This window comes from Belonocnema kinseyi, chromosome 6 (genome assembly GCF_010883055.1).
Source record: "Belonocnema kinseyi isolate 2016_QV_RU_SX_M_011 chromosome 6, B_treatae_v1, whole genome shotgun sequence".
Lineage (NCBI taxonomy): Eukaryota > Metazoa > Arthropoda > Insecta > Hymenoptera > Cynipidae > Belonocnema > Belonocnema kinseyi.
In genome coordinates, this window is record NC_046662.1 from 127,115,374 (window position 1) to 127,128,660 (window position 13,287).

The 13,287-nt window shown below is 37.6% G+C and overlaps 1 protein-coding gene across 6 annotated transcripts in view; it reads left to right on the top strand.

Annotated features, from left to right (window-relative positions):
• Window positions 1–13,287, top strand: part of LOC117174354 (cytochrome c oxidase assembly protein COX15 homolog) — a 177,252-nt gene that overhangs the window by 86,593 nt on the left and 77,372 nt on the right. The window contains exon 6 of one of the 6 annotated variants that reach the window (XM_033363409.1): window positions 11,975–12,156. The exons of the other annotated variants lie outside the window; for them this stretch is intronic. Within the exon in view, the coding sequence (XP_033219300.1) occupies window positions 11,975–11,989 (15 nt within the window). The 3' untranslated portion in view covers window positions 11,990–12,156. Of the gene's footprint in view, window positions 1–11,974; window positions 12,157–13,287 lie in introns of those variants that run through there. 6 annotated transcript variants of the gene reach the window in all.

The window sequence follows — 13,287 nt, forward strand, 5'->3', positions numbered from 1 at the left end:
ATTAAAAAAAACATTTAATTTTTTGAAACGGCGAAAGTAGAGGACCCCCTTAAGGGATGTAGCCCAAAAACCTCAGTGGGTATTTTCGAGGAGCCAAAAAATCAGAGACTCTATTGACAGTTTAAATCTCTCAAAAAGGTTATTTTTGACAAATTCGTATATACGTGATAAAAAAGGGGTTGGTGTTTGACTTTAAGGGTTGGAGCCCAAAAATCGTACTGATTATTTGCAAGGAGCCCAAAAGCCGAGACTATGGACACTGTAAAATTCTCAAAATGGATATTTTTTCACAGTCATATTCACGTAGTGGAGAGGGTTAAATTTTCACGTTAAGGATTGGAGCCCAAAAATCGTACTAGGTGTTATCTAACAGCCCAAAAATCAGACTATTGACATCTTAAAAGTCTCAAAAAGGTTATTTATGACAAAGACGTATCTACGTAATAAAAAGGGATTGGTGTTTGACTTAAAGGGTTGGAGGCCAAAAATCGTAGTGGGTATTTTTGAGGAGCTCAAAAATCCGAGACTAGCCACACTATCAAATTTTCAGAGAGGTTATTTTTTAACAATTGTATCTATGTTGTATACGAAGAAGTTCTGGCACGAGCGGTTAGTGTTAAAATAAAAAAAAAATTCATAGCACTAGCCACAGTTGCGAACATACACGTTTTTTGACAACCGCGCTTATCGCTCGACTCATTCAACGCAATATACCAACCACATGTCCCCTTCTGTCTTAACACTTCTCAACTCCTCTTCCAGCTCTTTTTCCTTTTCCTGCTCTTTCTTCTTACACATCGCCCTAAACTCTTCTCATTTCTACGTACTCCTCCCTTTTCGCGGTTCCTTCCTTCCACTTCCTGTACTTCTTTTACACCTTTCTCTTCATCATTTTACATGCCCTATCCCAGTGACTGGTGAGCATTCAGCCATAGCACCGCACATTACCGATCCACTAAGTTCAATTCTGGATCCCACCTCACTTCAGGTGACATTCCGCACATTGAGTCGGCAACATAAATTACAACGCCGCCTCCTCGACTTTTGTCTGAGCGATCCCGGCAATTTAACGTATAGCCTGGGATGCTAACAACAGAGTCTAAGATTTCAGGTCGCAACCAAGTTCCTATTAGTACAATAAATTCAGGTTTTAATTTATTTACTTCAAGCACAAAATTATCTAATTTAGCATGTAAAGAACCAATATTTGTATAGAATACCTGAAGTTCCTTAAGTCTGGTAGCTAGTTTTTTGCATTTTTTTTCATCGCCTGCCCCTCGACTATCTGAGAGATTTCTGCTCTGAATTTAATCTCGATATTCTGTTCGCCTTTTGCATTTTGTGTCTACAGTTTAGCTACTACTGTATTCATGAATTCCCATTACATTGGGGTTTAATCATGTTTGATACTTACATTAGATTTTTTGAAAAACTCTCTTCTTCAAAACCATTTGGACATCATGGCCTGAATTTGGTATATGTTAATAGTGATGTTTTATAAAAACTTACATGCTTGCTAAAGATCATCGTTTATGTGGTCCTTGGAGTCTGTTTAAGTAGACTTCTTTACATTAGATAAAATGACGTACGTGGATCGTCGTTGCTCTTCGTCAAATTCACATACAAGGTGCATTTCATTTTTCACCTTATGTATAGGTAGTAATTGCTTCTGGATCGCGTCAACTTTCGTCTCCAATATGGCAGCCCTGTCTTCGCTTACCGTGACTCTTCCCTCCAAGGCTCACCATTTTTCTAGAACATCATCCTTTAAACCGGATATGTTTGCATTCAACCGGCTCAGTATAGCACTAACGTCTTCGCGTTAGGGACGCGGCTTAGATCATTTTGGAACACAGCATTTTCTGACACCTGGGTTTGAAAGCAAACTATACCTTGCTTTACATCCATGATGCTAAGGAGCACTGTACGCAAAACAATCTTCACCAAGCCTTTGCAGGGTGCGTTCAAAAAGTTTCAAGATTGGTTTCAGAAGAAAAAATGTATTCAAAATTTGTGTACAGCTAACTAAAAGTCGTCGAAATATGACCCTTGGGCATCATCACACAGCTGTCAGTGTTTTTTACATTGTTCATAGGCTCCTTGGAACTCTTTGCGCGGAATGCTGTCAAGGGACCGCGTCGAAGCTGCCTGGAATATTGAAATCGTATCGAATCGCTTCCCTTTCAGGTCTCTATTGATTCAAGGGAACAAAAAGAAGTCGCTGGGAGCTAGATTGGGGCCGTGGGGTGGCTGTGGCAGTATTGCCACGTTGAACTTGGCCAAAACTTTGCCGGCGGCGAGCGAGGTGTGGGAGGGAGCATTGTCGTGGCGAAGAATCCATCTTTGATCTTTGGGCGAACGCGACAGACTCGATCTTTCAAATAAGCAGCCAATTTAGCGTAAAACTGACCTTTGGCAGTCTGTCCGATCTGAACACACTCTGTTGGGATCACTTCTTTGGCATGAAAGAAAATAATGAGCATGCGAGTTTTTCGCCCCTTCTCTACTTCACTCTTTCGGTGGAACCGTTCTGCGCTCCATCCCCTACTCAGGAAAAAATTAGTCTTAAAACTTTGTGAACGCACCTTGTATATATGTTATACGTAACACCTTACACTTTTCAACTTTTAACCCTTTTAACTGTCCGTTTCGATGTTAAGATTCACCAGTGTCTACATCAAATAAATTTTTATTCCAAATCTTGGTACAATCGAACACTTAACAATGTTTTAATAGTTACTGCACTCCACTCACAACTTTCCGTCTTCAATCGACTCTAAACTGCGATTTATTAGATGAGAAAGACCGGAGCTGCTATCAGACTGCTAGGCATGGCGGTCACCATTTTCTAAATCAAAGCCTATTTTTAAGGCATGTTTATGTAATTTAATGATTAAAAATCATTTTGCCGCTAAGTGTACTTGATAGCACTATTTCTGTAGTGGACAATAACTGACTTTTTGTTTAGATCCTATCGACCAAATCTGTAGAAATACCGTTACTGAAGTTTGGCACACTTCTTCACGGTGATAAGAGACATTTTCTGAAAGCTTTAAATATGTTAATAAATTAATGCATATTTAAAAAAAGGCACTTTCGGATATTTTAATTTTTTCCAAGTAAACATATAAACAAATCGTAATTTTCGACACGCCATTTCGTAAACATTTCTAAGACCTACCATTTTTAATTACAGTTTTTTCTGACAGACATTGGTTAGTTGAAATAAATAAAAAACTTTATTTTGCTATCTTCAAGAATCTGTTACAGGAACAGTGCTTCCAACGCTGTTGACGCAAAACATATAGGGTTTTATTCTACATGCAAGTACTACAAGAATCCGAATTTAAATTTCACGACGAATTTATTTCCCCAAATAAGCCTATTTTCCAGGGCGCCTGGACTATAACCAAAATGAGGCACTGATGCAAAAGATAAGAAAGGTCTTCGTACTGGCCTTCACATTCACAACCAACCGGAAGATTCCATTTCATCCTAGCGAAATGGTGTCCCGTAAATATGTGCTCAGTCCTAAACTTAGTTAATAAAGTTATTAAACGCCTGAGCAAATTAAGGCCACGAAACGAAGACCTAGGCCTCTTAACATTAACCCGTGAAAAATAGTTTGTCCTTGTCCCGTCGGTCCTGCTATATGCGCAACACAACGCTATTCGGAATGGTCCGACACTACTCAGGAAATTCTCTCTGGAAGCTTCTGGGAGACTGGAGGGAGGCATCCGTTACGGCATGGAGGATGGGGGGGGGGGTTCGGAGTGCCTTTGGTTATTCACAACTCTGCTTATCGGTTCGGGTCGCATCGGGCTTACGGGTCCTGGTGGAGAGTAGGAGACATTCAGTGTCAAATACTAAAAGAAAGTCCAAGCATAGTGTGGTAACAACGGAAGTGAAAACTTGCACAACGCTATTCAAAAGTCAAAATCGCGTTGGCAATCCTTTCGAAGATCACATGCAGGCAGGCCTTTTAAGGCTATCACAGGAAATCTAGAGGCCTGTTCAGCCACGCCATCTGCAATCTCGTTGCACCTGATCCCACTATAAGACGGAATGCAGCGGAAGCGGATCACAGATCCTTCTCCCTTCGCACCTGCCATGCTGTTTCCACTCCACTGTTCAGAACGGCACTCCGAGAATCTGTGAAGAAGGCGTCCAGAGTCGAGCGAGGGTCAGTGAACAAAATTTCTCATGCCAGATTTTATCACGAACTTTACCGCACATAATACGTCCGAGAAAACGGACGTGTTGTCCCGCAACCGAACGCAAAGTCTACAATCCCTGGAAGGTATGTAGTATCCACAGCCCACTATCTTCAGGGGCAGATCAAGTGATCCTTCTGCGTAGACGCCGGTCGCCCCGGGGATTTGATGATCTACAAATTGGCCAAAGAGCGGCAAGTGCCCCGAGAGTGAAGAACAATCTATGGCCTTTGCAAAGGCGCCCATGCCACATACGCTGATAGAGAGCCGAATTTATACGGGCAAACTTTGAAGGTACTAGATCGAGCTTCAGTGGTCAGGGCTGTTCTTCTAGCAGAACTTGAGGAGGATGTACCTTCTTGCCAACAGAGAACTACAGAATGATAGAGGAGTCTTGAAATCCTTGAAGAGAAACAGGGACATATGCGTCGAACTCATAACCGTGCCTAGAATTCCTAAGACCCTCGCACTAACTCTAAAAAAAAGTGGAGCTCCACACTATAACCATTCTCTAACTAATCTCTTATGGACTGTTAGCAAAAGGGACGAGAAGGACCCCAAGAGATTCACACGATAACCCGCAGGATATTGACGGCTCTAGATGCCTTAGAAGCGACGGCCTTTATATGAAAAATCCAGGTCATTCTTCTATCAGGGATTATGCCCAAGTAGTTGAGAGTAGACCTGTCCATATGGTCAACCGTGATAGTGATTTCCTTGGTCCTCAATCTACCTCTAAAAAAACTTACAGCTGCGACTTTGGGATTGAAATGGAAAGACCTTAAATCCCAAGCCAGGGGAATAGTCTTTCAAACGCTAATATTAGGAGGTCGAAAGTCTCCTGTATATAGCCACCTGTGACGCACAGAAGCAGATTGTCTGCGTACATAGCTACCCTTACTCCAGTCGGGAGATTTTGTCCTAACCATTTAAGGTCGAATTGAATAAGAGCGGACAAAGAACACACCACTGGCGAACCCCTGCTCTAAATCTCTTAGCCCATCAAGCAAGGGCCCCAGCAGGATGGCGTTGAATGCGCCCCTAAAGTCCAAGCGCTTCGCAAGCATCTTTTTTTTCCCGCCGAAGCTCATCATGATGTCTCAAACGACTGAGGCAACACATTTCATAGATGACCTGCCTCTTCTGAGGAAAATCCGGGATTCAGTTGTTATAATCGGCAACATTCCAACCTCCTCTCAATCAATCTCTTAAATAACTTGCATAAATTTGAGGTGAGATACATATATTGGATTACTGGGAAATAGAAGAGATAGACAATTTCGTTAAAAAGGCCATGCAAGATCTCAACAGTGGATCCGAGTAGCCCCGAATGATCTCATACGTCAAGCCATCCATTTCAGGAGAAGCCTTGGCCTTATATAAACAGAACCCCACCTGAAACTCCACCTAAAAAAGGGTGGTTTATAGGATCAAGTTTCGATAAAAGGTCTGTCGCTTATGGGGGAATATTTGAGCGAACCAATTCATTCTGCAGGCCTCTGAAAACAGAGAAATCCGGGCTTGTGACCACGCCAGTAGTGGCTCTCCGGCCTACGAAGAAAGTGCTTTAAAGTGCGAAAAATCCTATAAGGCTAGTTGATGGATCCAAAGATTCGAAAAAACTTGAATGGTCGCCTTCTAGACTGGATTGCTTTACATTAAGCGTTTCACGAGAATGTCTGCCTAGCCCTCTATCTAGCAAGGCAATCAGCCTTATAGGCGCCTATTAACACCGACTCTTAGCGTGGAAATCGAAGCAAGACTAGCTGTAGAGAAAATCAGATCAAGGTTATTGGCAAGCCGACCCGGAGCCGATAGGAAGGTCGTAACGGAGTGAATAAAAATTAAACCACTGTCGAACACGGCAAGGCATAGTTGATTGCCCAGAAAGTTTTGGGAGAACCACACATATAAGAGTGTGATATATACTGATTAGACGCATACTCGATTAAGTACTGCTGGGAATCCTATGTGATTATCACAACTAGGGGTACATAAATAGAAAGGAAGGCTATTTTTAAGTGCCGTAGTCATAGTTATAGCCACAGCCTCCATAGCATCTATGCACATACCAATTAGGTCAATACAGTCAACGTAGTAAACATCCTTGACAAGGATCAGCGATCCTCCTCCCCTACCGATCACACTATCGCATCGAAGAGGTATGCAGGCCTTAATTTCTAAACTCTGTTCTCGAGTAAGCTATGACTCAGTTATACAGAGGACATATAGGTCTTTCTGAAACAGCCAAGACTCAACTGCTTCTCTTTTGCCTGCCACAATGCGAGCGTACTAATTTACAAACTTGATTAGTATGCGTAAGAGGACTAAGCATGTTAAATTCACAAGGAATTAACAAGAAATGCATCAATAGAGGAGATAATAAAGATAATATTTCATGAGATGGTCGAGCTGACGCCCACTCAGAGAAAGAAAACTTCTCACCTTTACTAAATAATCCCGTACATGCAACTACCCTACCAAATAAAATAATATTTATAAAGTAGAACAAACACAACAGAAATAAGGTGAATGGGCAATTTAAGTCTCAAGAATCAAAGACCGGAGTAGACCTTTGATATGTAGAATCACAGTGACTCTAGCCCGGAAAAATTGTACAAGGCTTTGTGAGAAGTTTTGCCATCAGTAGTTACGGAGCTAGTTAAAATAGTTTCTGAAAACTAACACGTAACTTAAAAAACACAAAAAAATTAAAGATTAGGAGAAACAAACCATAGAAAAGTTACAGAATGTTTGTATTAAACCCAATAGACTGAACATATATACAATTAATAGAATAGGATAGAATGGAACCACTTAAAACTAGCCTATCAACTAAATATTAAGAACTAGAAACAGCCAAAAATTTGAAGAACCTAGCAGGATAATACAAAAAAAAGATAGGCTCTAAAATTTAACATAGAGCAAAAAATTGTAATTGATTCGGACTGTCAGGAACTAGAAATAACTCTTTAAAGAATTGTTTTCATATATCGTTAACCTAACGAGGTTAAGTTCGAGTGCTAAGAAACAGGAATTCCCAAATCTAAGCATAACTTATAAAGTGGAAAACAATCAGAAACCAATTAAAAATTCAAGAATCAAAGACTCTTTTGGGATTGTATGTAAGGAAAGCTAAAATATAACCACGAAGCCGCTAGCCCAGAAGAATTGAAATCAATCAAACGGAACAAGAGATAGCACTTTAATAAATTGAGTTTGGCAACCTTAACCTATTTTAACTAAATTCAAGTGCTTAGAACTAGGAACAATCAAACAATTTTAAAGGTCCAAACAGGCTAGTAAAACATATGCTAAACTCTGAAACTTTAAAATAAAGCAATAATTTGAAGGGAAATCTATTATCCACATTTACGAAACGAGTTAAAACAAAAACTAGATTACTAAGTGAGGTTATTTATAAACTAACATCAATCAAATCAAAAGACAGAAATTGAAAATTGAAGAATTAAACAAACAAATACTCAGGAACTGAAGATTTGTGTAAAATTTATGTATAAGGTTAAACTAACTTGCCCTGAAAGTTGAATTCGAGCCTTTAAAACTAGGGGTGTGACAAGATGGTTCCATTAAGTCTGCGGCTCATGGAACTAGAATTTAGAGACAAATCTTTTCCCCTTTTTGCAAAAGAAACAAAACCGACTATAAACATTGGTAAAACAACTACTTGAAGTCACTGTGGACAGGCTGTGAAACGAGGCACACGAGAAAAAGTAATTTAAAAAGATTCAAAAATGGCCTGTGTTCAACCGCACTGGGATAATGCCCGATAAAATAAAAATAAAAGCACCAGTATTCTTTTAGCAAAAAGATGAACAGAAGTTAAAAGGAGATAATAACATCCAACTGAGAAAATGCACTGTCAGTAACAGTCGCATCTGCATGCTGCTGCCACCTGTATCTGTGGAATCTGAGATTTCTATAACAATGCAATTTGTGGATTTCTATTTTTTATTTTGTTTATTGACAAGTCCGATTGATTGGCGAATACAATAATATCACTGTAATTGGAATCAATAATTCATTTCTTTTCGGAATAATAAACATGTTCTCGAAAGGAGAAAGGTTTATAAGTGAAAAAAGGTTGTCTCCTTGAACTCGCTCTGGTTGAATATTTACTAAAACTATTTATTTTGATACCTCATGAGCTGATAACAATGTTCAAATTTTCCTTAAAATTATATATTGAATTATTTAAAAATCTTATCTTGATGTAAATTATAATAATTGTTTATTTCATTATTATATCAGATAAAATTAGATACTTGTGGAAACAGCGCATTACGTAGAGTTGTATAAATTGAGAAGTAAATAAGTAGAGAGAAAATTGTGATTTGAATATGTTGGAGGATAAATATACATTTTTGATTGGAAATATCAAAATCTCTAGATAAAAACTTATTCTATGATAGTAAGAATCAAAATAGAATTACTGATGGTGATATTTTACATAAAAAGATTATTTTCAATTAAATCATTTTTAAACGTATGATACCAATTTTCGAAATTGGTATCGAGTTTTGGCTCCATAACTATCTCAAGCTGCTTAACTTTCTAGAAATATGTGTGTTTTTATTAAATATCGGCTTGAAAGTTTTTATACTTATAAATTATAATGTTATAATAATAAATATTATAAATTATAATTTTTAAATGTTTATAATCACAAAATTGAAATGTATGAAAAATAATTTATTTTTTGTAAATATTTGCATGTGGGAAAGAGTTTATAAAAAGTTAGTGCCGTTAATGTAGAGATTTGCTTGTTTGTGGCAAATTTGTCTTGCGAAAAATGTTTACTGAGTTCCAAATCTGCTGCATAAAATGATTTCAATTTTAATTAAGTTTTACATTAAATCTCTGAGTGCACTATGTCGATATCTAAGAATAATAAATTTTTGAGAGTATCGGTCGGTTCTCTTCAAATGTCTTTAAAGGTTTGCAGATTTTGATGTTTTAAGGTAGAAACTTACATTTCTTCTTCAGAATATTCAAATCGTAATTTTCTGTCTAGGTACTAATAGTAAACATTTGTATTTTTTTAACGAACAGAATAGAAGGACATTAGTTGTGTCTTTCTCAGGGCGTGTTAGATTCTGCGTAATGCGTATTTTTCTTATTTTCTATGTATTTATCTCGCGCGTCGCGCTAGATTGTGTATTTACCTCGCGCTATGCGCTTGGTCTTTGTATTTTTTCCACATTCATGTATAGACCTTTTCAAATTAAAGTTCAAAACATCCACCTCTGTAATTTCGTGATTGTGAACTCTCTTTTGTTAAAGCTCTTTTCGGCCTTAGCAACACACATGCTCATTACGTTTCTCGTGCTTCGCACTCAAATTTGGTAGGAAATGTCAACTTTTCTTCTCTTGAAAGTTATCGGGTATTCAGACCGGCGTAAAAAATTTTTCTGCCTTAGGGGGCCCCAAAACGTCGATATTTAATGAAATCCGCGAAAGTCATTTTTTCACACAAAACTAATACTTTCTCATTATGGATGAGAATGTATTAAAATTTGAATTTTCGATTGTTTTTAACAAAATTCAAAATGATACTAAGATCATATTGTAGGATCTTAAAAAGGTAACGTTTTTCTTCTTTTGACTTTTTCCCATTTCACAATTTGTTTGACTTCAAATGTCCATTTTCGTTTGGTTTTTCGGATTTTGAAAATGCTATAACTTTGGTCATTTTTATTTTACCAAAGAATTTTCGGGGATAAATTGTTCGTATTTCTCTGTACTAGAAACAGCTTTTAATAGAATTTTCAAATCTTGAAAAAAGTGGTTTCGAAAATTTTGAAAAAGTGCTCAGTCATTGAGTTTTTATACAAAATTGCTGGTTAACGAACTGGATCTTTCTTTTTGGTCCCTCAAACAGTGTGCCAAAGCACAATCCAACCTAATTAGTCATTTTATGAAATTCGCGAAAGTCAGTTTTCACATAACACTGATATCTTTTCATTATGGATGAAAATGTAAGAAGTTCAAAAGTCCCATAAGCCTTATGGGTTTAAAACATATTTTGTGACTTACAGAGCTCTCATATTGTATGTGGCTGAGCCGCTTTTGTGACAGTGTGCGCGTATTGAGATTAGCGATCGTCAGCACCGCTTACACTCCAGCGCAGTGGATGGTAAACTTTTTGCTTGATTTTCAGAATAGTGCAAGTTTGACCCAAGAAATTTTTTTCGTCTGTTGGGCTTTGTTCGTCAACGCTATGGTTCTCCTGCGTAGGGTGCGGTTCTGTTAGCTTTTCTCGGCGAGGGTTCATTGTGAGATGGATTACTCAGTAGGAATCAAAAGTGACCAATTAATTTTTTTAAATTTCTTATAGTAGCGAATTAAAAGTCCGAAATCTGTGACCTGTTCGCGATTACGTACATCTAAAATTCTTCTGGGCAAGTTAAGATAAACGTTTTAAAATATTAAAATGTTATTAACACTTACTTTGAACTGAATTAAAAGCACTGAACTCTCTCTATCTCTCCTCTAATATCTCTCTCTCCCCCTCCCCCCCTCTCTGCCACTCTCTCTCACACACACATGCATTTCGAATTTCACACTTCCAAATGTTAATTTTGAAACTTAAGAATTTTTAGTTTTGAATTTTGATTCCCGTTACGCCAAATGCTTAACAAAAGAAGCATCCGTGGCGGACTGGACCTTCTTGGTGGCAGCAGGTACTGCCACGAAATTTAGATTCGACCCACCACGGCAGCAGTTTGCCGACCACTGCTCTAGCGCTAAGTTCACAACGTTCGAGGTGTATGAAAAAGCGAAATCTAAGCTTTTTCAACAAGTGCAAACTTTTACCAATTGATTATTGAAAGTAGTCCGGCTATTGGATCGATCAGATGAAAAATTATTAAAATTAGTTCCTTTTTTTTGGTGGAGAAATATGTCTTCTTTCACATAATGCCTTTCTTAGGGGCACTTTCCATGTCAAAATTTGAATTATCACTGTTTAAAGTCATGTCAAAATACATGGGACCTTGCAGAGAAACCTTTCGTGGGCTCCAAAAAATGGTTAATTTTGGCTTTAAAACACGTCGAATATTGTTATGAAAACTGTTTTGGGGATAGAAAATATAATGTGAAATTTGAATTACTGCTCATTTGTACTTGCATCCAGCGTATTTGAGCTTAATAATAGCAAAACACACCGAGGTAAAATATGACGAGGACTTTAAAATTAGTATACAATTCTGAACATAATTCTAGATCATTCAAATGTGAGGTTAGAGAATGGCGATTGCGATAGAAAAATCTCCTTGAATTTTTCTAATAAATGTAGAAAATATTTACAAACTTCAAAATATATGGACTATTGTAGGTGCAACATTCTCAAAGAATGAATGAACAAAAATTTAAAGTATAGATAGATAGATTGCATGTAGCAGCACAGAAGAGTTTTCTTTTAAAATGAAATTTTTCCAACGTCAAGTTTAAGTCATCCGGCAATATGTTCAAAATTGTATACTACTTTTCATTGACCTCACCACGCACTAAACAATTTTGATCTAGCTTCTTGCACTACACTTTTGCAATGAATCCGGCTCATTATGGGGAAATTTTGTCGATATTGCTCAAAAGCCAGATGGGATTTTAACACTGCCAGATAAATGTTTATTGAGATACTGCGCTGAAAAATTATATCTTTTTATTACAGAAATATGCTTTTATCAATATTGCAAAAATTTTAAAATATGAATAGTTATTATATTATTATATTATAGGTACTTAACCGTTGAGTAGAGTACTTAGTGGTGAAACTCAAGCATGTGGTGAATGGCCGATTTACCCTCAGTGGACAGACCTGCTCTAGAGCCCGAAAAAGGTCCTTTTTGAGATTTTTTTCAAGTAAAAAGCAGCGTAGAGAATAAATCTTACAGAATTATTTTCTCTAACTTTCGAATAATTAAAAAAAACGATAATGTTACAAATTGCCGGAGCAAACTATGGAGCACTGGAATGCCTCGCCGCTGAATTAGTAGGCCTGCGAACACGGTCGCTTTGTAAATTTTTAACTGGGACTGAAGTAACATACTATACTTCGTATGAACGACAAACAACCTAATGAACACCGAACATTAATGTAAATTTTCACTGTTCTAACGAAAACTGCGATTTTCTATGAACATTTTAAAATATTTGTTCTTACAAAAATATTTAAAATAAATAAAGTCATTTATGTTTTTACTTCATAAAGAGAAGTTTTCAATACTGTTCAAAATGAGAGTTGAATGAAGTTAATACGTTGCCTAGTTTTTTGTGAAATCTTGCTCGCAGTTTGCGAAAATATGGTTTTGAGACAACAGGCCTAAATGTCCGGCGAGTCACGCCGCGCGCGGCGTATGATTCCATAGCACAGGCGGTACGCTCCTGTACTGCCGGCAATATCTTCTGAAATACTTCGATTTAAGAGCTGGAATTTTTTACAGATATTTTCAGATAGATTTCGAATTGATTGAACGAAAAAATTTGATTTTTTCGGTTTTGAGGGACTGACCCCCTTAAAAGCCTCTAAGCTTTCAATTGTAAATATGTATAGTAACTATGAGTGATCGTAAAATATAATACGATAGCGGGCAGAGAGGCACAACGGGGTGAGTTAGGATTTTCGTCGACAGCGCCGTCTACATTTATCCTACACTGCTAATAATTCTATCCCCACGCTTGTGAAAAATGCCTTACTTTTCAGAGCGTAGGGATCTATATTGTCGACGGCACTTAGTTTATCAGAATAGCGGACATTTACTTCGCCAGATAAACTAAAAAAATATTCACTGGACATTTTCAGTTTTCCTAGAAACACAATTCTTTAACCAAGGTAATACAAGCAATGCAAAGTAAATAAAATTCCAGACAGAACCCGGATAGAGTCGGGACTCTATAAAGGCCTATCAGGAATAAACTTCGGTTTTTGTACTCGGGTTATATCCGGGTCTATCCGTGACTCACGGAACCTATACGGGGCGTTTGAAAATGTTATCCGGGTTTTATCCGGATCTTGTCGAAATCTAATCGGCATAAAATTTAGTTTCCCAGG